The sequence below is a fragment of the Lissotriton helveticus genome, chromosome 2_1, assembly GCF_964261635.1.
Source record: "Lissotriton helveticus chromosome 2_1, aLisHel1.1, whole genome shotgun sequence".
NCBI lineage: Eukaryota > Metazoa > Chordata > Amphibia > Caudata > Salamandridae > Lissotriton > Lissotriton helveticus.
Genome location: NC_136059.1, coordinates 348,747,328 through 348,771,900, shown reverse-complemented (window position 1 = coordinate 348,771,900; position 24,573 = coordinate 348,747,328). Strand labels below are relative to the sequence as shown.

Genomic DNA, 24,573 nt, shown 5'->3' with positions numbered 1-24,573 from the left:
AGGGCATGACATATCTAGAAATGGCATTAAACTGAAGAAGAACATTGTCAGGGCAGCGAACTAAGCTGCCAAACCAGTGACTAAAGATCAGCTAACGTCTTTCGTAGGACTGGCAGAATATTGCGCCAAGGTTGTGCTGAATTTTACTGAGATTATATAACCATAGCCATTGAGTGGAACAAAGAATGTGCCAAAGCGTTTACTAGTGTAAAAGACGGTATATTATGTGCACCAATCTTGGGTACTTTCGATTCCACTGCCAGAATGTACATAATGATTGATGCCAGTAATGTAGGAATTGGTACTGTCCTAATGCAAGTGACAGATGGTCGATAGAATAATTGGGTTTGCTTCTAGATGCCTTTAGAAGGCCGAATTCAATTATTCGGTCATTGAAAGAGAGGCCCTAAGATGCTGTTGGGGAATCAACATTTTAGATACTTTGTGTGGGGATTACTGTTTAAAGTGAAGACAGATCACAAGCCCTTGACTCACCTTTCCAAGGGGGGGGGGGAGGTAAGGGGCTTGGGGGAACATGACCCAGTAAATATCTATCTAGGTGAATGTTATCTGTCATAGATTACAATTTTATGGTTGAGTATCTCAAGGGTTTAAAAAAGTGATGGCTGACTGCCTTCTAGATTGCCTATGGAAAGTCTGAACATAGAAGATATGGATGATGATGATGATGTAGGTGAACTAATGGAAGGGAGTAAGGAGTCAACTATCAATAGAGAAGAATAGGAAATGGCAATGAATGATGATGTTACACTACAGGAATTACAAAAATGTGTGACTGAAGGTTGGAACTCTGAAGGTTGGAACTCTGAAGGGACGTCCAATACCCAGTTTAAGATTTATTACCTCGTGAGGGATGAATTGAGTGTGAGTGATGAAAAACTGATGAGGAGGAACTAGATTTTTCCATCCAAAAATCTCAGAAGACAAGTAATTCATATTGCACATGAGGGGCACCTGGGCCGAAACATGATGAAAAGACGGGTCTGCCAGTCTTTTTGGTGGCCAAGGATGTATAGTGCCATTGAGGATGCATGAGTGTTATGCTTGTGCCAATAGTGACAAGTCCAGAATTCTCAGACAAGCTCCATTTAACTGAGTGGGACTACCCAATAGACCATTGGAGAAGGTGGCTATCGACTTCTTGGAACTTATAGGCAGGTTAGATGAGAGAAAAAGATACATAATTGCTTTCATTGATTACCACACCAAATGGTTCATCATTGAATCTACAGGGTCCATAAACACTGAAAGTGTAATTGGTTTCCTCGATTGGGTGTTCATGGATGAGGGAATACCCAGAATTTTAGTATCTAATAACACGGTGCAGTTTACATACAATTGTATGTGGGACTTATCGAGCAAAATGGTGATTAAACACGAAAGTGTGGATTGGTCAAAAGGATCAATTGCTTGATCATGGACAATATTCAGTTGTCCTCAGTGATTGGTTTTCCTTGGAGGAAGGACCTGAATAAGTTAATTTGGGTGTACAGGGTTACTCCTCACTCAGTGACTAGAGTTTCACCTTTCATTTCCCTAAAGGGCAGGGAGCTGGGAATGAAAGAGATTCTGGGGTGATTAAAGAACAGGGTATTTGTGTGCCTGGGTAGAGATGTGGTAAGGAGAAGTGTGGTTGAGAAACAAATCAAAACCAAGAGTTACTATTATGTTAAAAAAGATGTAAAGGAAATGTATATGAAGGAAGGAGAATGGATGGTGGTAAAGAAAATTGGTTTTGTTAGAAAGGGGGAAAGTGCGTTCTCCAAACCAGTTAAAGTGAGGAAAGCACAAAAGAGTGTCATAGTTTTGCAGGATGGATCTGACTGGAGTCAAGGGTGTATTAGTAAATGCTCACATGGACATATAATGGAGAATGAGGTTGAATAACCACCATCGTTGATATAAGTCTTGCAGATATTTTTTTCAGTACAATAATAGACATTTGTTCTTTAAATTTAATCATTGTGTAAATGCCATATATTATATTTTTTTATGTGCATATATTCCTAAAAGTGGGAGTTGGATCTAGAGAGAGAAGTAGGAGGTGTCTGTGCGTATCAATAAACATCTGGATACTCTAGGAACCATGGCTGTATGATCTTACAGTCACCCTATCACAGCGCAGCATCCTGTCTGGCAGCCAATCCCTGCACTGCACCTTCATGACGTAACACTTCATACTGCTTCTCAGTTACTGTTTGCCTACTTCAAATACACAAACGTTTCTTTAACAATAAGAATGCTACCTAGTTCCGTGCGATAGTGAACCCTCGACCTGCGAAAGTCACTGCTCAGTAAGTCCATTTCCTGTGCACTAGGAGCAAACTGTCACTGAGCTCGGTTAGCACGTTCATACAAGAAAAAATTAAGTTACTAGTAAGTAAAATTTTATTCGATCAATTGTGTGACCATAGCAGAATAAAAACAATTAAAAAGAAATGTCACAGTTAATGGATATGATCAATTACATTGTAAAATAGTTAAAAAGAGGAAAGTAGCAGCACATACATTTAAAACCTGTTAAAACACAGTCCCTATAATGTATTTACAAGCAAAAGTGCATTGATTGACATGGTAATGATCACAATTGATTTACCTTTTTGTAAATGCCTAAAGTGCCACAGTTCATTATCACAATTTACCAACTCAGCAGTTTTTCATAGCCTTCGCTCTCCTCCACCACACATATAACAAGAATCTTGAGAGTGCAAAAACAAGCCATCTGGTCGACTCCGAATTAAAAATTCTCATTGCATCTGCTTGGCTTCGACATGATAACAGACGACAAATTGGTGCGATCCAGATCCTACGCAAATCTGCGCAGGCTGTGCAATAGAGAATAAGGTGGCTACTCGTCTCTATAGCAGAGTGACACATAGGACATGTCGAGAGGAGTGAGCTATGACCCCATTTACTCTTAACTCAATTTAAAGGCAGAGTGCCTTATCTAAATTGCAAAAACAGCATTCTCGCCTGGGGTGGTTCTACCTCATCAAGGAACATTTCAAAGCTATGTGTAGGTTTTATTTCGAGAAAGGTAGAGGTCAGCGTGCCATAGGTATTACAGTATAAAGTGCACTGGTCTTGGTAATCCCAGAACCTCTTTTTCAGTGTGGACACCATCTCTTTCTTGATGCCTTCTGGGCAATCCCAGATAAAACCCAAACTAAGTTTATGGAACCAATCTCTGATCCCTCCTAGCCATTTAACACGCCCACTCATTTTGTGGAGTGCAATTAGCTCCGTTAAACAGCTTTGAAGAGGGATTTGAGAATTATTAACCCAGATCCTAATCCAAAAGGTTAATACCTTCAAGATGGCAAAGTGGGCAATGGATCTAAGGCCAAGGTCCAATCTCAGGGGTAAAAGGGGTGTGTTCATGGTTAAATTTAGGATTATCCTAATGAATCTATTTTCCGCAAGAACTAGACCTTTTAAGTTTTCAAAGCCCCAAAGTTCTGCTCCATAGAGCACTGCACCCAGCCCTTTTGCTCTATGGAGTTCTATCAATGGGGATAGTGGTCTGTATGGGGAAACTTTGACGCTTTTGTTTATTGCACTATCTATATGTTGGAGTGTTAAAGTGCTCTTTTCTATTTGGTCCGACCAAGCTAAATTTTCATTTATTCTAACCCAAAGATAGTCAAAGGATTTTACCCGCTCCAGGCTTTGGGAGTTGAGAAGCAACGTTCCCTTGTGGTGTTTATAGGGATTGAACACCATGTATTTGGTCTTACACAGTTGATTACAAGCCCCCTCGAGTTACAGGCCCCCTCAAATCTATTGAGGAGGTTCTGGATTTCTCTTGGCGTTTTTGCAATCAATAGGGTGTCGTCCGCAAATAGCAAGCAGGGGGCAGTTCTACCTGCCATTTTAGGAGGGTATCCATCACAATTAAAGAGCTCATCAATGATTCCATTCACAAAAAGTGTGAATAGAGTAGGGGGCAGGACACATCCCTTGCGGACACCTTTTTGGATATCTATGTTGCCCGTGAGTCCACCATCATTCGTATTACATCTAACCTTTGCAAAGTTGTTTTCATGCAAGCGAACCAAGATGTTAAGCAAGTATGGTGGTAGACCCATATCTCTCAAGACGGACCACAATTGGGTTCTATTGATTGAGTCGAAAGCTGTTTTTAAGTCCACAAACACAACGTACAGGCGACCTCTATTGATGACCACTTCCTTCCAGATTATCATGAGGAATCTGAGGACCTGATCCATTGTGCTCGTGGACTCCCTGAATCCCGCCTGAAGGTCAGAAAGTACATAGTTGTTCTCCATCCAATGTTGGATTCTGACTAGTATAACCTTCCCAAACATTTTTTGGGAAACATCAATGAGACTGATGGGTCTGTAGTTTTCAGGGGAGCCCTTTTCTCCATTTTTAAAGATGGGGATGATTTCAGCGCCCTTCCAGGAGGGTGGGACCTCTCCCCCCTCTAAGATGTCGTTGAAAGTTCTAGTTAATAATACCCCCCATATTTCAGGCTCTGATCTATACATGTCTCCGGGCAGTTTATCCAAACCAGGGGCCTTCTCTTTCTGGATTGAATTTATAGCCAAAGTGGTTTCCTCAATAGTAATGGATATATCCTCCATTAAGGACAGGGGGAACAGGACTTCCAATGGATCTATTTTCGCTCCTCCCCCAGGGCTGCATAGAGACTCCCAAAGTATTCCTCCCAGATTTGGGTCTGCAAGTGGAAACTATTTTTTGTTTTCAGGCTACTAGAGCCTTCAGCCATTAGATGCCAGAATTTTTGAATATTCCTCATCTGTGAGGCTTCCACAAGGTCTCTCCATTTGTCGGCCTCCCAATCTTTTCTGGCATTTTTCTGATTAGAGATGTAATTTTTCCTGCATGCTTTTATATTGTCTGGGGATTTGGTCTTTACCGCCTTCATGAGAATTTCCTTAGCCCGTCTGCATGATTGGTTATACCATGGCTTAGTGTGTTTGCGAGGGAGAATATAATCATTTATTTTACAAAAGACGGGGTTTATGGCATCATTTAATTCCCTAAAGACTTGTGTCAGCCCTGTTCTCATTTATTGGGGCTAGTTCCACTAAAGCTCACTATACCCTTTTATAAATTTCTGGAAGGGCTGTTTGGTCTAAGAGACCCATCTGCCATTTAACACTTCTCTCGTTGTTGCTTGTAATCACTGGGGCATTCTTTTTTAATGTCAGAGCATGGTAGTCCAACATGTTATGCATTGTTAAAAATAGGGCGATGTGGTCACTGTCATTCCTATCAATAACCATCATATCTTAGATTTTTCCCCAGAGTTCTATGTCGATTATGAAATAGTCGATTCTGGATTTAGATACCCCGCTCTTAAAAGTAAACTCGGCTCTCTTATCTGAGTCAGTCCATCCATTATGTGATCGTAACCCGTGGTCTATAATCAGAGAGTTTACTTGCTGGGCTGCCCTGGTACACATTTTTATTGGTGGAATTTCCAGTTTCGGGATTCCTTGTACTTCGTCCCCCTCTTCAGTGAGTTCCTGGATATGTTCCACAAGCTCAAAGGTGATGTTTAAGTCACCGGCAATTATTAGTCGGTGCCTCCCTCTTGCTAAATCAAAATGAATCCCCAGAAGTGTCAGTGTTTCAGAGGGCCTATGTGGGGAGCTCAACCGGTTTTATACATTTATGATCTTCAGGGAGACACCCCCAATTGGGAGAGATATTTCCATCCCAAGTATGTCTTCACAACCAAGGTTAAAGCTTTTGCGAGTTTTTCACCCATATCAATAAGCCCCCTGCTGGGCGGCCCATTGGTCCCTTCTTTGCCTCTATACTAAAGGTAGTAAAGGTAGTAAAGTCTAACTTATACACTTTCTCTAAGGCCCAAGTCTCCTGAAGTAAACATACATGATACTTATCAATGAAAGCACCCCATTCAGAATTGTTGAGCTTAGAGTTTATGCCCGCCACATTCCAAGACAGGATTGTTAATCACCGAAGTCTACATTATTTATCTTGGGATTTCTATTATTCAGATATTTTTCCCCACCTTCGGGAAGCATATTAGGCTGGGCCATTATACTAGGACAGTGTAAATTATCTTTTACCCTATCGTTTGGTTGTACCCCATTTATTACAGTGATTCCCTCATCTTCACTTGGCAACTCTCTAGGAACTCCACTGAGTCAATCTAGATCGTCTAGGTCTGCGAGTGGCTGGTACCTACTTCTGACTTCTAAGGCCACATGCCCTCTATTAGTGACTTCATACAAGGGGCGATTCCTCCTCATCATCGGTGCCCCTCATAGGGTACTAGGTTCCTGTAAAAGTGGGCCAATGGGAGTAATTTGAGACCTTGCCCTGGGCTTCAATTTGCTAATGTCAAGCCCCGGTCAGACAGCCAGTATGCTAGCGATCGAGCTCTGCAATTAATTACAATACAATCTCCCTTATGTTTTTTTTGCATAGAACCAACTCACCCAACCCTTCTTACAAATAGAATATCTCTAAAATGAGCATTTGATAAGTCCACATTTTGGGCCAGTCAATGGCACACCTTGTTCTTGAGCCCCGCATAGGATTCCCTTTGATTTTCTCTGAGTGACGGGATGTCAGCTAGCACTAGTGCGTATGGGGAACATTCAGGTGGGAGGTGGAGTGTAATTTTATCATCGCCTCTAGCTAAACTAGATTCCAGGTTGGCTGGTAGGGGTTTCCCTGCTGGTGGATTGGTTTCCTCCCTCTCTCCTAGGGCAGTGGGTAAAACGTTATTTCCCCTATCCCCTATTGGATATTCTAACGTATTACCCGTTTCTAGGGTTTTCTTTAGTACAGTTGCTTTTTCCGTTCCAGTACCAACACCATTGTGCATTTCCAAATGACTGTTATTTTGATCCCTGGTTTCCATTCTCTGATTGAGAAGGTCATGATGTTTTCATAGAGTATCTTCTACACCCGCATTCCTATTGAGACCGACCCTCCCTTCCCCGTCCACTCCCACTCTTATCCCTTTTCCTGCATTTAGCAATACTTTAATGTCAGCCTCTAATTTGTCCAGTCTCAATATTAAAGGGAAGAGAGTTCTTGCCAGGGATTCTTCTAAGATGCTAATTAGCGTCTCAGGTGTGTTGGGAAGGGGAGACTCAGAGTCCTTTGCATTGTCATTGCGCTTGCTCCGGGTTTGAGGCCCTTCCCCGGAGGCCACACTTGGGCCTTTACTGTTTTTCTTTGACTTTGTATGGGTAGAGGAGGATGGTTCAGGGTGTTTAGCCTTTCTTCTTTTTTTCGGGTCCATAGGATTCTCTGGATGAGCAGACACTAGTTCTGGGGACCCCTGGCTATGTGATGACTCCTGAACCAATACAGAAAGTGGTGGGGATTTGTTCACAAATTCGATACCAATAGTGACCTCTATAGTGTTAAAAGTACCTCTTTCCACTGGGGTAGTATCAATTGCTCGGCCACCTTCTATTGATAATCTTCTTTCCGCCGTTAGTATCTCCTTCTCTATTGCCTTTGTTGCTCGTATCAAGTGTTCATAAAGCGTCGATGTCCCCCGTATTTTTGGTGCTATGAACTTTGTGCCCCATGGGCCCTGATTTACCGCCATTTGACATCTCAGGCTGCAAATGTGAGGCCAAAGCCCAGAACCATGTGGTGTGGCCCCTCCCCACCTCTTCCTGGCTCTGACGGGTGCGGACGGGCCCACCCTTGAACCGGGCAGCGCCCGGGCACGCCCGCGCGTGTCCTGCGCTGCGGGAGGCCTACAGGGGATTTGTAGCGCCTCCTGGCGCAGAAGGATGACGCTGCAAGTGTGCGCCCCCGGGGGACTCTGGGAAATGGAGTCCTGGGCCTCTCACTCAGCGTGGCATGGTAGCGTAGCAGCCCCCCGTGGGCTGTTCCGGTAAGCTGGAGCTAGCGTGGCAGGGCAGAAGCAGTCATTCAGGGACCCGCTCTGCGGGAGCCCTACAGGGGATTTGTAGCGCCTCCTGGCGCAGAAGGATGACACCTAAAGTCCACCTTGCTCCACTTAAATCTGTGCTCAACCTAGCTGTTAGACTCATCTCTGACTACAAACATTTCAACCACATCTCCCCTTCCCTGAAAACTCTCAAATGGCTACCCATTGAAGGCAGATCTTTTATCTGCTTTGTTAAATTAGATCTTGTTTTATTCAAATGTTTTTTGAACACTGTACCTCCTCAAATTCCTGTAAAGCGCTCTGATACCACTGGGTCTAGCCAGCTCTATAGCAAACCTTTAAAATAAATACAAATACATTGGTATATTGTGATGTTGAGGCAAGATGGAGGACAATGTAAACACAATCTAATGTTAGCATAAGCTCAGTTCTTAATGCTCTTTATTGACAGAAAATCAACTCCCACAGCATCTTGCATCCATGATTGACTCAGAAACTCCAGAACTCGAATATTTAGCAAATTCAACAACCAGAAAAGCCAAGACATGCCAGCCACATCAATCCACTCTGTTATCTTTTAATCTCGGATCACAAGGTGTTAGTTCGTCCTGGCTCACTAGACTCTGGATGAATGACAATCCTGTTGTGCAAAGTAGATTGGCTGAGTTTCATCACACCTGATTTCCTGACTTACATCATTCTCACTTTGCAAAGCTCCTAACCTCTGTGCCACTGCAGTGTTTAAACTGAAAGGGGTGCAACAACAGCTCAGGTCTACCACAGCACTTTAAGCAATCGTTTTCCCAGCCCACGTCTTCATCTTGGCTTTAATACTTCTTTTTCTGTCAACCTCATGGAACTATGCTATGAGAATATGAGTGGTTACCACACTGTATTCTAAATGTAGTGTTTGAGTTTTTTTGTACAAACTAAGGTAAATCTGCTTATAAATCTGTACTACAGAACTTACATGTAAGTCATGATACAAAATGCATATTTATTACGGAAGGTTGTTAGTGAGGCTGTTTTATGTTGTGAGAACTGATTTATTTTCACCCGAGGATCCCTTTAAATTTGGAAGCAAATTAAAAGACTATGGGCCAGATGTAGGTGGCCCAATACCGGTCGGTAACGGCCGAAATTACCGAATTTCGGCCGTTACCGACCGTTATTGGGCATTTGAGATGTAGGGGCCACATTTCGGATTCGGTAAGTTACCGAATCGTTAATTTAAGGAATCGATAAATTAACGAATTCTTAAAATACCGATTCGGTAAATTACCGAATCCGAAATGTAGGGGGAGCACTCAAGTGAGTGCTTTTTACATTTAAGGATTCGTTATTTACCACCAACTACAAGTTGGTGGAAAATATCCAAAACCTTAGGGCATGTATGTGTGCCACATGTGCACCCATGCACTATTCAGGGGTGCAACAGGGTGTAAATACCGATTCTTAATTACCGAATCTTACCGATTCGGTAATTTTTACCGAAAAATTATCTACATCCCATTTACCTATTTTTAAATACCGAATCGGTAAAATGCGGTATTTACGAATAGGTAAATTGAGATTACCTACATCTGGCCCTATCTGTTTTAATAATATCACCAAATATTTAGTCTTCATAGCGTTACAGAAACCCATAGATGAATTTTTAAAATACGGTATAAAAATTGAATAAATAAAGAAATAAGGATATATTGTTTGTACTGTAGTCCGCTGAGCAATTGGTTCATAATAAAACTTTAATGGTTAGAGATAAAAGAGTCATTAATTATTTTACAAACAGTTACCCTCATAGAAATTACCTTATATAAAATAAGAAAGAAATAGAATGGCATCATAATGCATACTATCTTTAATCGGAAAATGCAATTGTTGACTAATTGGTGTTGGTATATCTGCTGAATTTTATAAGGAAAAGTACACACTAAAAGAAATATGCAAGTGCACTCACCTGAGAAACTGGTTTTGCAGGTCTTGCCAGTATCCCTCCAATATAAATGGTGTTTGGAAGAAGAGGGCGTGCAAATTCAATGGAAAAATCAATGTTATAGATCCAGAGTTCTGTTTTTTGGTAGAGCTCAGAAAGAACTGGCCTAACTCCTTCAGGGAAATGGTCTTCTATTGCTTTGTCAAATTTTCTGTGTACTTGATGATCAACTATTTTTGAGGTAACATACATGAAGACGTTCTTGATACGCTCCCAGAAATCCATGTGATCTGTTAAACGCGACTGGTAAACAGGAACATAGGATGGGGGACTTGGGATGCCCATTTTTGGGGCGTCCGCAAATATTGAAGGAAAGAAAGAAACAAAAGGTAATCCTAGTTTTTCAACAAACAGGAAACAGCAAGGGTTAAAGCTGTCAACTACTACAAGGTCATATTTCTCAGTCTGCAGAGAGTGGAAGACTTCTGATTGGTTGAGCAGGATGTTGCACTCGCTTGCAAAGTGACCAATAAGCTCCAGAAAATCACTCAGACAAGATCTAGGGGGAATACAAATTAAGAAATATATCACACACATTCTCCAGATACTCACTTTGGGTCAAGATACTCAATCTTCTTATAAGTGTTAAGCTGGCATGCAAATACACTATACATCTTTCGATAAAAGCAATGAAACACACTTTTTAATTTTATTTAGGTATTTTGATAGTGTTGACTTAAACCCAGTATTCACTGGAAAGCTTTACTATGCAAAGTGATTCACATAAGGGCCAGCGTGCATACATACTGTTATGACCCAATAGGAGTAATCTGGATTTAGGCCCCAATGTAGTGTACAAAGTTCCTTACAGGGCATTCAAGTAATATGTATTATAGGGGTCGATGGGTGGTCAGGGAGTCCAGCGACAGTACAGAGACAGTAGTTGGCTTAGGGAAGGTGCAGAGGAGAAGTTGGGAGGTTGGGTAAATGTAATGCCCTACTATCTCAAAACAAATACTTATAACTTCAAAGTACAGTGTAGATAATGTTGTTGTTTAATTCTGGTGGAACAGTGAAATGATGAGAGATTAAAGTAGGAGCAGCTTTCAAATCGATTGCTTCACAAGTATCAACATAACAAGTTTTAAAATAATCCAAAGCACACTTATATGCGCAAAGGGACAACAGGCATTGTTATCTAAAAACTATGTAACATGCAGTACCACAAATACTGTAAGAACAACATGCAAGGTATTTCATTCAATAGAGTATCCCGAAGTGTATTTAGGCATGTTTCCCTATATGCTAATGTTTTCCTCACTTCGGGTAGTCTTGGAGCTCATCTGTGCAGCACAGAACCCACATTCCTGTTCCACTATATGCTTGTAAACCCCATTTACTAAGTTTTCTTACATAGGAACACCATGTACTCAAGGGGCTGCATACTAAAATGTAATAGGTGTTTACACATGTGCTCCTGTCACCATTCAGTATAAGCATGTAGAAATGATTGTAGGCAAGAATTTGAAATTAACATGCTACCAATAAAAATAATCTAATACAACAATTAAATTAAATGATTATAAAAATTATAGTATTTTTTTATTTTTTATTAATTTTTATTTTGAAAAGGATTCAAACTCAAAGTATTCATACAATAACGATAACCTGTTTGTTAGAAATCCACATGAACAGGTTATGATTAAAGTTGATTAAATATGCAGCACAGCAATATAGGAAGCAGCTTCTAGGTCAACAGGAACAGTGCAACTGACCTGAAGTCCAGAAGTCAGTGGTGTTCTAAAGAACACTTAAAGAAACACAACATGGATTTAAAGGTACAGTGTGAATACATGAAAGGAAAATGTAACATATCTCCCATCAATGAAAAGAAAGAATACAATTGGGTTATGAAACATAATCATCAAATTTAACAGGTAACGATCTAGAACGAACAGAAGACTTGACTCTTGAGGCAATGGAACTACTAGTTGCTTTTTGAGTACCAGGAAAAGAAGATTGTTGAACAATGGGGCATTTAGCAACACGCTTCATATTCCACAGTCTGCCATCTTGGGTAATAACACTATTGCTAAACACCTTCACAAGTTTCATAGGTTTACCAAACTTATCAGAGCATTTTGTAACAAGACCTGTTTTTTTAATCCTAACAAAATCTCCCACAGCAAAATTTGGAGATTTGACATTCCACTTATTATCATACCACAATTTGGTTTTAGTTTGCTTACTCTCAACCTTCTGAGCAGCTTGTTCAACCAATTCCTTTGAAAACGATTTGCTGGAACATTTATCCCTGAACCACCAAGGACAAATGGTAGAAGCAGGATCACGTCCCTTGAGCAAACGGAATGGACTAACTTCTGTAGTTGAATGGGGAGTAATCCTATAGAGCCAAGGTTTCTCTCTCAAAAGGGTTTTCCAATCTGAACCAGATTTGGAAACATCAGAAATGAACCCTTTCAAAACTCTATTAAAACGTTCTACTAATCCATTTTCATGTGGTTCATAAAAAGAAACAGTATGATATTTAATATAATGTAATTTAAGAAAATTCTCCATTTCTAATGAGGTAAGTTGAACCCCATTATCAGTTACCATGACAGAAGGACAACCCTCTCTGGAAAAAACTTCTTTAAAAAATTCTATCACCATGTTGGTAGAAGCAGATGAAACAAACTTAACTTCAGGCCATTTAGAGTGGTAGTCTACCAGCACAAATGCATAATGAGAGTCAGATGGAAGACACATAAATGGACCAGATATATCAAAGGTAATTTTTTTCCAAGGAGAAGTAGGCCAAGAGGTTGTCTTTAAAGGAGTTACATTGACTTTCAACATTTTATCATTTCCCATACAAACAGAACACTCTCTTACTTTGTGTTCAACTGAACGATCCAAGGCCGGCCACCAGAAATAGTTCCTAATTAACCTTTTCATGGCCGACATTCCTGGATGAGATTTATGTGCTACATCCAAAATCAAATTCTGGATGGTAAATGGTGGAACACACTTACCAGACTTGACCACCAAATTATTCTCCAATTCCAGTTCAGTTGAAATATTGAAAAATGGCATAAAATCCTCTTTCAAAAGTTTTTTTTCAGGCCATCCTTCTACAATATACTTCTAGATAGATTGTAAAGTAAGATCTTGGCTATCAGAGGTTACCCACATATCTTCAGAGATCTCACCAAAAGAAGTAGATAAAACCTCCTGTAAACAAGTAACAACTTCAGTGTCATTCATTTTTTTGCAATCATAAACTAAACATGGGTGACGAGACATAAAATCTGCAACAACATTTTTTTTTCCTGGGACGTACTCTGGAGTGAAAGAATATTCCTGAAGTCTTGAAGTTAACCTGGAAATGCGAGCTGTGGAATTCCACACACCACCAGGAGAAAGAATATTTACTAACAGCTTGTGATCTGTCCTCAGCACAAATTTACTTCCCCAAATGAAATTCCTGAAGTGTTCAATCGCCCACACACAAGCCAAAAGTTCCTTCTCTATGACGGCATATCTTCGCTCTGTTTCATTAAGTGTGCGAGATGCAAAACAAACATTCCACTCTTCTTGGCCTGATCTTTGAGACAAAACTGAACCAACACCATACATGCTTGCATCAACAGTGATGATGCACATTTTATTCAAACAGAAAGGTCTAATGATGGGAGCATGCAAAATATCAGATTTGATGAGATCAAATGCCACTTGTTGCTCTTTATACCAAACAAAAGAATTTCCATGTCTCAACAGCTTTCTTCGAGGCTCCATCTTAGTGGCAAAGTTATTGACAAACTTACTATAATATTCACACATACCTGCAAAGGACAGTAATTGGTCTCTATTAACAGGAGGGGGAGCTTTACTAATGCCATCTACATTCGATCTTTTACGTACCACACCATCCCCTGATAATATGTGACCTAGATACTCAACTGAAGATTGAAACAACTTGCACTTGCTAGCCTTCAAAGTCAGACCAGTTTCTCTCAACTTCTCACAAACACAACGAAGATGAACAAGGTGTTCTTCATCAGTACTAGAAAAAATTAAAATGTCGGCCTGGAAACACTTCACAAAGTGATCTACATCTCTAAAAATATTGTACATTACTCTTTGAAATACAGAGGCTGCTGAAGCCAAACCGAACGGCATTCTGTTATACTGAAAAAGACCCTGGGGAGTGATAAATGCTGTGAGGCACTTAGAATCATCGGTAAGAGGAATTTGTTGATAAGCCGATCTTAAATTGAGAGTGGGAAAAACCTTAGCACCTTTTAGCATAGATACAACTTCATTAATATTGGGAAGAGGATGACAGTCCACAATTATAGCTAAATTAAGCGCCCTGAGGTCCACACACATTCTCAAAGATTTGTCCGGTTTCCTAACTAAAACAATCGGAGAAACCCATTCCGCAGAGTCAATGGGTTCAACTATCTTCTCCAAAACCAGATCATCTAAGATTTTTTACAGATCTGCCCTAACATTGATGGGAACACCTCTCAATCTTTGTTTAACAGGAACAACTCCAGATTTGAGTTTGATTTCATGGGAAAAATTCCGAAGCATACCCAACTTGTCAGAGAAAACATCCTTAAATTCTGATTTTATTAACTCAGTTCCTTTTTCATGGGCAACAGAAGAAATATTCTCATCCTCAAAGAATTCACCAAGCATAACAGGATCTTTTGCACGGGGATTAAGTATTATGCCAAATCTCCACTGATCCATCCAATCAATCACATTCACACCTTTAACCGCAACATACAATTTAACTTCTACACACCTGGATTTGAAAGTAATCTTGACCACAAAATAACCTAACATCTCTACTCTTGAACCATTGAAACTAACTGCACAAATTTCTGAAGGAAGAATGTCTGAAAAGTTTAACACACCTTTTAAACGCTCATCAAAATACTCCCTAGTAATAATAGTCCAAGGTGAGCCGGAATCAGCCATTAAGTTAAGACTTACTCCCAAACAAACATTTCACAAATGGGTTTCTTAATGACCTGACAATCAGCATCAATCAAAGAAATCTCTTCAGCGAGATAAACAACAAAACCTTGATTGGATGTTGCACAATACTGTGTACTTCCACAAACACAACTGCAAGTTTTAGATAGCTCCTCTGTAACAACAGCTACTTTACCTTTAGGATTTTGAACAACTTTCCTAAAATCTCTACAAACAGTAGAAAAATGTCCTAACCTCCCACACTTCCTGCATTCTTTATTTATGGCCGGACACCCAGCATATGAAGCAACATGCATTCTACTACCACATTTATAACATATCACAGATTTATCAAACCTCTTAAAATTCCCCAGATTACTAAATTTGTTGGAATTAAAATTTGAATGTGGAATATCAAGTTCAAGTTCAAAAGACCTTTATTCGAATTTCTTAAAATTCATAAAAGTACCGATCATAGTAACAACACACAATAATAATATATATACATACAAATGATAAATATAACATATAACATTGAATTCCATACAGTGACAATACAATGTGCATCAAATCATTATACTACGTTTCCATTATGACACAAATAAAACTGATTACTATATTCAGGGATTTTCCATCGTTTTGCGTGCTTGTATAGCCAATCTTAAGAAAGAACTGGTACGGAAAGTTAATTCATCACTGTCCAGAGCAATTAACATACTATATGAGTCTTTAAGTGTCAGTGGTCTGGATTTTTTAAAATACGGAGTTAAAAACCATTTAATAAGTTTGAGATAAAATTTACAGAAAAATAAAAAGTGCAAATCATGCTGTATGCTCACACCATCACATGGACATAAAGTAGAATCAGCACTATGGCAATATCCCAATGGAAAAGACAACATCAATTTTACAGTGCCTGCCCTTAGACGGAACAGTAATGATCGCTCCCAGCCAGTCATGGGCAGGGAGAGGTAGGGCGGCAGAGTTTGACTACACAATCCGTTTCCTATATATTTCCTGACACTTGATTTTTGTGATTCGCTTCTTAGCCTTTCACTATTATAAAGTGCATATAGTGCATGTTTGACCTCAACTTTGTCCTTTGATTCTATTGTCGTGGGATCGGTAAACAAAGTACCTCTGTCAACTTCATTGAGTGATTTAGATACTTCCGAGAGCCATGGAATCTTCATTCCGTGTACACAACTTAAGCAATCTTTTATAATATTTTGTGTAAGAGCAGCAGCATCATTCCTCCAGATTCTAATCCAGAAAAGTGCTGGTCTTGCTCTAATAAAATCACTTATGTGTGGAAGATTTAATTCATTGTGACAAATAAAATTAGGTGAGGAGATCGGTACGCCCAACACTTTCCTGCAAAAGCGATTTTCCTCCCTTTGAATGCAGAGGCTGTTTCCTGATCCCCATACCTCTGCTCCATATGTGGCAACAGGTGAGCACTGTAATTTAAAAATCTTTAAAATAGCCTTAGTGGCACCTATTCTCTTTTTGGGCGAGGGAGACTCAAAACAGAGTTGTTGGCTTTCGAGAACTTGCTCGTGGCGTGGGCCAAATGCTCACTCCACGAGCCGTTCGCAGCGAAAACCAACCCTAAATAACTAAATTTAGGGACAGATTCCAATTTATCTGTGCCTAACTGGATGGTATTGAGTTTCCTTTTGCCTGGGCCACAGGACATAATAAAAGATTTTTTTTAATTTACCCTCAGGTCCAAATCCCCCATAAAATTTACAAAACTGTTTACAAGCAGACGAAGAGCATTAGGAGTGCGGGCCATAAGCACCGCATCGTCTGCGTATAAAAGCACTGGAAGTGGTTTCCCTAAAATAACTGGAACATCTGTAGTGACTTTTTTCAGGCAGGTGGATAAGCCATTAATATAGATGATGAACAGCAGGGGTGCTAAAACGCACCCCTGTCTCACCCCCTTCCTATATCAATGGCTCCTGATACCTCTCCACCCATCCCAATACGTACCCGTGCTTTCAGGTCAGTATGGAGATAGGCTAAAAAACTTACAAGGGTATTATCAAGACCATTGATTGAAAGGATAGACCAAAGCTTCGATCTATTCACAAGATCGAAAGCGGATGAGAGATCCATAAACGCGAGATAGGTGGGGGAGGAGCGGGCAACACTATATTTATCAATTATCAATTTTAAATTTAAGCATTGCTCCACTGTTCCTACCCCACTACGGAACCCCATCTGACAAGGGTCTAAAAAGTCAGTGTCAATTGCCCATTCCAGTACTCTGTGGTATATTATGCGACCCAACACTTTTAACGTGTTATCCAAAAGGGAGATAGGGGCGATATTTTGCAGGGTCAGACCTGTCTCCCTTTTTATAGATTGGAACAATAATGCTGGTTGCCCATGTGGTCGGCATGCCTGTTTTTGGGAGGCTGTTGAAAATATTAAGAAATATGGGTGTCCACAGATCAACGTCATATTTAATAATATCAATGGGCAGGCCATCGGGTCCGGGCGCCTTATTTCCCAGACTTTCTTTTATAGCTAATTTAACTTCATGTTCCAAAATTTGTAAACCACCTAATTGACCAAAAATAAGAGGAGAATGCTCCTCTGGGGGGGCAGCATAAATTCTGGAAAAATGGGTCTCCCAAGCTGCGCTTGTTATATTACAACTGATTTGGGTGAGCTTCTTTCCCATTTCCCTCGTTTTTCTAACAGCTGACCAAAACGGGCCACTGCCGCCCAAGTTTGCGCTGGTTACCAGAGAGTCCCATTGTTCAGTAAGCAAATTAGACTTCCGTTCAAATATTTTAGCTTTGTAATTTTTCCTAGCTAATTGAACGGTGGCTTTACACCTTGGTTTTATAGAGAGAGCCTTTCTTAATTCTCTATTTGCCAAGGAGCAAGATGAATCAAACCAACTTGGCTCTTTACCTTCCTTGGGTAATGGAACTGACAAAAGAGTTTTAATGGTTGAGCACAAAACTTCAAAATCAGCAATTAGTTGGTCATGATTGTCGCTTGGGAACAAACAAGAATCAATCAAATGTGGATGTAGCGTTTGTATGCTATCTAGAATAGCCCCGCAATCCACTCCCCTCCATTTTAAACGAAGGCCATCAATTGATGGAGTAATGTCCCTTGCACCATTTAGATTCGCAAAAATCGGACTTGGAGCAAGATCCAAAATTACAACCAATGGATTATGGTTGCTAAGGGGTGTTTGTACCACAGAAGTTTTAACTATACAATCTGTTAACAGTGGTGACGTAAATACATAATCAATGGTGGAGCTACTGTCCCTACTAATAAACGTTGGAACATAAGGGGAATCAGGATTATGTCCTATTCTCAAAGCATCGGCTAGGTCAAATTCAGTGAGTAATTTGGACAATTCTGAACCCCTGCGTTCCGCTGGATCGGAAAAGATCTGATTTTCAGATCCAACACTCACTGCTAATTTTGCATTGAAATCACCCCCTATTAAAATACCTGATTTGGAATATCATTAACTTGCCCTTCTCTATGTTTGACCAAACAGACTTCATCGTGAGAATCTGACTTATTAACAGTATGTTTTTGAACAGTGAGAATCCATTTTTCAGACTGTTCTAGAGATTTAGCGATGGCAATCGCCTCAGATAATTTAGGATCTCCTAGTTCCCATAAACGTTCTTGTGTTTTTTTGTTCTTTACATGAACAATAATCTGATCTCTCAACATCTCATCACAGATGGTGCCAAAATTACAGTGAATAGATAAGGATCTTAAAGCAGTCATAAATTCATCAAACGATTCTGACTCTTGTTGTGCACGAGTGTAGAACCTATATCTATTGAGGGCTATATTTGAAACAGGTTTAAACCTTTTCTCAATCCTAATAAGTGCTTCTTTATAAACATTAGTACCTTCACCTTCACCCAACTTAGGTGGAATAGGGGGTAAAGCTCTAAAAACCATTTGTCCCTCAGAGTCTAAGCAGTGTAAAAGAATACTTTTCTTCCTCTCAGCACCCATGCGTTCGCCATCTATGGCTTTCATGTAATTGAAAAATTCTTCTTTCCAGCGTGTCCAAGGAATAGGAGGATCACCTTTAGTCTGTAAGAATTTTTCAGGTGGATCAAACTGCATGTCTTGAATTTTAGAACCGTAACAGTGTTAAAATAGTCAAACCTTTACAAAGTATTAAAACCCTAAAAGGATAACTTTTAAAATAAGGAGTATATTGCTGTTGACAAGCGAAAGAAGAAAAAACAAACTTCTTAATATTTAAAATAAATGCCAAAATTGTATCTTAAAATAACTCAAGAAAAGAGTTCCAAAAAAATTGTATCTTAAAATAACTCAAGAAAAGAGTTCTAAATGATCTCCAGGTAATGTACACGAATTCCGATATCAAGAAAAATAATGATGCCTACTTTTGTTATATTCTTTTGTTCCACTTCAGAAATGTTCCCAAAAGCTTTGAAAAGTGGAATCGCCGAATCGCAGAGATGCACCAAATGCTTTGAAAAGAGAAATCACCAGTTCGCGGTGAATGGTTACTATGGCAATCAAAATAACAAACTCAAAATGGCCGCCACGCGATTGTACGTTACGTACGCAAGCGATTGCATCATCGCGCATCACGTGGTCTTCGCGCTGTTTCTCTCCGTGACGCTTCGTGACGCTTGAGTAACAACAAAGCAGGTCAACAGAGGCGTCGGTCTCGTGTAGGTCTCGCTTGTTGGTCATGGTCCAAACGGGTCTCGCGTCTTGGTCACGATCCACAAGCCAGAGCCAAAAATTCAAAGGTAAACAATTTGAAAATACCTCAAATTTGTAGAAATTCATTTACTTCCTGTTGGTAGGAGTCATCAAAGCGGGAATTTCCTTCCTTGAAACGATACTTCGCAAGTCTTATTAAAACAATTGTAAATAGCACCGTTTTGAAATTCAAATGACTCCACACCTGTGCTGCAATGTTCAATAAGGATAAGGTCACCCTCGTCGCCAAATTTTGTTAGAGATCCACAGGAACAGGATATGATTAAAGTTGATTTAATATGCAGCACAGCAATATAGGAAGCAGCTTCTTGGTCAACAGGAACAGTGCAACTGACCTGAAGACCAGAAGTCAGTGGTGTGCTAAAGAACACTTAAAGAAACACAACATGGATTTAAAGGTACAGTGTGAATACATGAAAGGAAAATGTAACACTGTTACATATTTTTTCTTTTACATTTCATTTGTCCGGAGGAATAGTAGCCGTACAACAGTACTTCATCAGCCAGATAACAAAAAATAAACTAAATAATAAGCAGTGAAGAGGCAGACCATAAAGAACTTTTTTAGCACCTTATTTCCAAATCATACCATGCCAAATAGCCTTAAATTTCCGTAGTGCCTTAAGACCTCTGATCCTAGCCAGTACTTTTTCGTGCAAAAAAATTTCCGTAAAGATACCCCACCACTCCATTACATTACATGGCTTCGGAAAAATCCATGCCCGGGCTATAGCTAATCTTGCAGAGACTATAACGATAGTTAACAGAGCTCCCTTAGCTCTGTCAGCATTTTCTCTGTAGCCCAAAATTATCTTGGTTGTAGTAAAGACCACTTCCAGCCCAAGTTGATTTCTTAGTACATTCAGAACCTTTTGCCAAAAGGCCGCTAGCATAGGGCACTCCACAAACATATGAACAATATTTTCTCCATATTCCCCACATTTAGGGCACCCGTCCTATTGCTTAAATGATAAGTGGTAATTTGTCCCCACCTGGCTACCTTATCCGGTGTATAATACGGCATCGTTATAGTTTAAAATTGTTGAAGCCTTAAATTACCAGACCATACTGCCTCTTTTGCAGTAGATAATGCTGTCTCAAGGGTTGTACCAGATATCTCCTCCGCAAGAGTTGTACTCCATTTCTCAGATAGAAGATCCATAGGATCCTATCTTCCTTGGCTGTATATTTGATACACAGAACTAATTAATTTCCCCTGAACAGGTTCATGTAAAAAGATCAGTAATTGATGAGGTGCCACCTCCTTAAGTCCTTGTGATCTCATAAAATAATCCCTAAATTGAAGATATTTAAAGTGATGCTGGCGTGGTATAGAAAAGGAATCTTGCAAGTCTTGAAAAGTACGAAAACCGCTATGAACAGAGGAACTGGGGATTGGGGTTTAAGCACAATTGCACCTATCCTAAGTGTTGCTTTGTATAGTTTTATAGGTGCCACGGACCGGAGATTCAAAATCCCCTAAATCTCCTAGGACAAGAATTGTCCTTACATTTTAACAATTTTAACACAATTTGGTTCAGCACACAAAAATCTCTTTTAAAGTCATTCAAAAGTAACCATAATTATCATGCACAGTAGTAAATCATTTGATGGAAGAATCAGCAATGTTGTTTGAAGTTCATTCTTTTATTTAATCTTCATAAAAACACTGTAGCCATAGCCAACGCATTTCGTCCTCCACGGACTTCTTTAGGGCTACAAATGACACATATACATACAATCAATTATTATACAAAAATACACATTATTTACAATTAAAACCAGTTTCTATATATCCATTGCTATACACCTTATACAATTTAGTACAATATATACAGCAGCCTCGTAATTGCACCAGTCACTGAACGATTAGCCATTATTAAGCTGTTCTACTCAATCAATCAATCAACCACAGAAATTTATATAGCGCGCTACTCACCCGTGAGGGTCTCAAGGCGCTGAGGGGGGGGGTCACTACTGCTCGAAAAGCCAGGTCTTGAGTTGTTTCCTGAAGGAGAGATGGTCCTGTGTCAGCCGTAGGTGAGTGGGGAGGGAGTTCCATGTCTTGGCTGCCAGGTAGGAGAAGGATCTTCCTCCGACGGTGGATTTCCGAAATCGTGGGACGGATGCGAGGGCGAGGCTGGAGGATCGGAGCTGGCGGGTGGGTGTGTAGAATGTGAGGCAGCTGTTGAGGTACTTTGGGTCCATGTCGTGGAGAGCTTTGTGTGCGTGGGTGAGGAGTCTGAACGTGATCCTCTTGTTGACGGGGAGCCAGTGAAGGTCTTTCAGGTGGGCAGAGATGTGGTTGCGGCGAGGGATGTCCAGGATGAGTTGTGCTGAGGCGTTTGGAATGCGCTGGAGTCTTTTCTGGATTTTGGCTGTGGTTCCAGCGTAGAGGGTGTTTCCGTAGTCCAGACGGCTGGTGACGAGGGCCTGGGTGACCGTTTTCCTAGTTCCGGTGGGGATCCATCGGAAGATCTTTCGGAGCATGCGCAGGGTGTTGAAACAGGATGATGAGACGGCGTTCAATTGTTTGGTCATTGTGAGGGAGGAGTCCAGGATGAAGCCCAGGTTGCGTGCGTGGTCCGTAGGTTTGGGTGCGCTGCCCAGGGCAGGGGGCCACCAGGAGTCGTCCCAGGCGGAGGGAGAAGGTCCGAGGATGAGGATTTCCGTCTTGTCTGAGTTCAGTTTCAGACGGCTGATCTTCATCCATTCTGCGAGGTCTCTCATTCCTTCCTGGAGGTTGCCTTTGGCGGCGGCGGGGTCGTTGGTGAGGGAGAGGATCAGCTGGGTGTCGTCGGCGTAAGAGATGATGTTGAGGTTGTGCTGGTGTGCGATGGCAGCGAGAGGGCTCATTTAGATGTTGAAGAGGGTGGGGCTGAGTGAGGATTCTTGCAGAATGCCGCAGATGACTTCGGTGGTCGCGGATTGGAACGGAGGGAGGCGGACTCTCTGGGTTCTTCCGGCGAGGAACGAGATGATCTACTCCAGTGCCGCTCCTTGAATTCCGGTGTTGCTGAGGCATTGTATCAGGGAGCGGTGGCATACGATGTCGAAGGCTGCTGAGAGGTCCAGGAGGATGAGGGCAGCTGTTTCCCCGTTATCGAGCAGAGTCCTGATCTCGTCAGTGGCAGCGATGAGGGCGGTCTCGTTGCTGTGGTTTGCTTGGAAACCGAACTGTGAGGGGTCAAGGGATCCGTTGGCCTCGAGGAAGGCGGAGAGTTGTCTGTTGACGGTCTTCTCGATGACTTTGGCTGGAAAGGGGAGGAGCGAGATGGGGCGGAAGTTCTTGAGGTCTGTGGGGTCCACGGTGGGTTTCTTCAGGAGGGCGCTCCGCTCGGCATGTTTCCAGCTACCCGGGAAGGTGGCGGATGCAAAGGAGCTGTTGATGATGTTCCGGAGTTGGGGTGCGATGATGGAGTCGGCTTTGTTGAAGATGTGGTGTGGGCAGGGGTCGGTAGGGGAGCCGGAGTGGATGGTGTTCATCATGCGGGTGGTGTCTTCGGTGCTGACAGGGGTCCAGGTGCAGAGGGTGGTGGTGGGGGGCGCTGGTTCGGTGGTTGGTTGCGTGGTCAGCGCGCCAAAGCTGTTGTGTATGTCGGCGATCTTGCGGTGGAAGAACGAGGCGAGAGAGTCGCTGAGGTCTTGCGAGGGGCTGATGTCGGTGTTGCAGGCGCTGGGGTTGGAGAGCTCTTTAACGATGCTGAAAAGCTCCTTGCTGTTGTGGGTGTTGTTGTCCAGTCGTTCTTTGAATGCTGTCTTCTTGGTGGTGCGGATCAGCTGGTGGTGTTTACGGGTGGCGTTCTTGAGGGCGGTCATGTGCTCGGCTGTCTGGTCGTGGCACTAGGCTTTCTCGAGGGTGCGGCAGGTTTTCTTGGAGTTTTTGAGGTCGTTGGTAAACCACGAGGCTTTCCTGCTGCCGGGTCTGTTGGGAGGGTTCTTCAGTGGTGCGAGTTTGTCGGCGCAGTCGGTGATTCTGCATTCATTCCAAATTGCGCAACCATATTACATTATGATGGGTCAATAGTTTAAGACAAAACACACTGGGGCCTTCATTAAATTCTGTTTTTTATGCGGTTTTGTGGTTGGGTTTCTTAACATTATTCTAATTAAATTACTATTTATTTAAGGAAATGTTACCTTACCAAACAACAGAACTCTTCTTCTAGCTTTATCATACGTCAATGTATCTTCTGTCCAATCCAATATGTGCCTAAGTATCTAATCGGGGAAGTATGTCCTCTTTTTAGATCTTTGTTGATTATGGCACATCAGAGGTAATGTAAAATCAAATGATTGCTTATTTTTTCATTTTTAAACATACCTTAACAGTATTCTTTTTTCTCTTTCTCCTTAGTTTTATTTTTATTCAGTGCAGAATGAGCTGCTCTTATAATTATCATCCGCTCCTGTTGGATGTCTATGCATTAGATAGTGCACTATATAAAGGAAGAAAAGAGAAGCTGTTTTTATTTAGAGTGCTTGTAGAGACAACCTTCGTTAATCTATTTATTTAGGCAGTGTTTCCCTATTTATCTTTCTTTCAAAGTAGTTCCATCTACTTGTAAGGCCACTTCTTTAAAGAATAAAAGTGACCTAAATATACATAATCATATCATAGGTATCTGGGCTATAACAATTTTTTCTAAATGCCGCTTTTCATATTTATCTTATATTAATGTAAAACATCTTCGTTTTAGCAGTGTCGCCGAAATGCCACATCTTCTTGTTAGTGCAAACCAAGTTATCTGGTGACGTTTTGTTAGCAATCAAAATTGGGACATCATTGTGAAGTTAGGTTTTAGTACTGTGCAGGCCCTTTATTCTGTCGCAGCGCCATCTTGTACTGTTACTTCCCCAACTCACTTGCATATTAAGACTTGGAATCTATCCTAATCAAACGGTGTGCATATAGATCTTTTCTAAAAAAGGGATGTTCCTCAATGCTACCTTTTGTCAAAAT

The 24,573-nt window shown here is 41.1% G+C and overlaps 1 protein-coding gene across 1 annotated transcript in view; it reads right to left on the bottom strand.

Moving 5' to 3' along the window:
- LOC144817970 (UDP-glucuronosyltransferase 3A1-like) overlaps window positions 1-24,573 on the bottom strand; it is a 604,136-nt gene that overhangs the window by 211,232 nt on the left and 368,331 nt on the right. Inside the window, exon 4 of the mRNA XM_078674946.1 lies at window positions 9,882-10,416. Coding sequence (XP_078531072.1) covers window positions 9,882-10,416 — 535 coding nt within the window. The remainder of the gene's footprint in view (window positions 1-9,881; window positions 10,417-24,573) is intronic.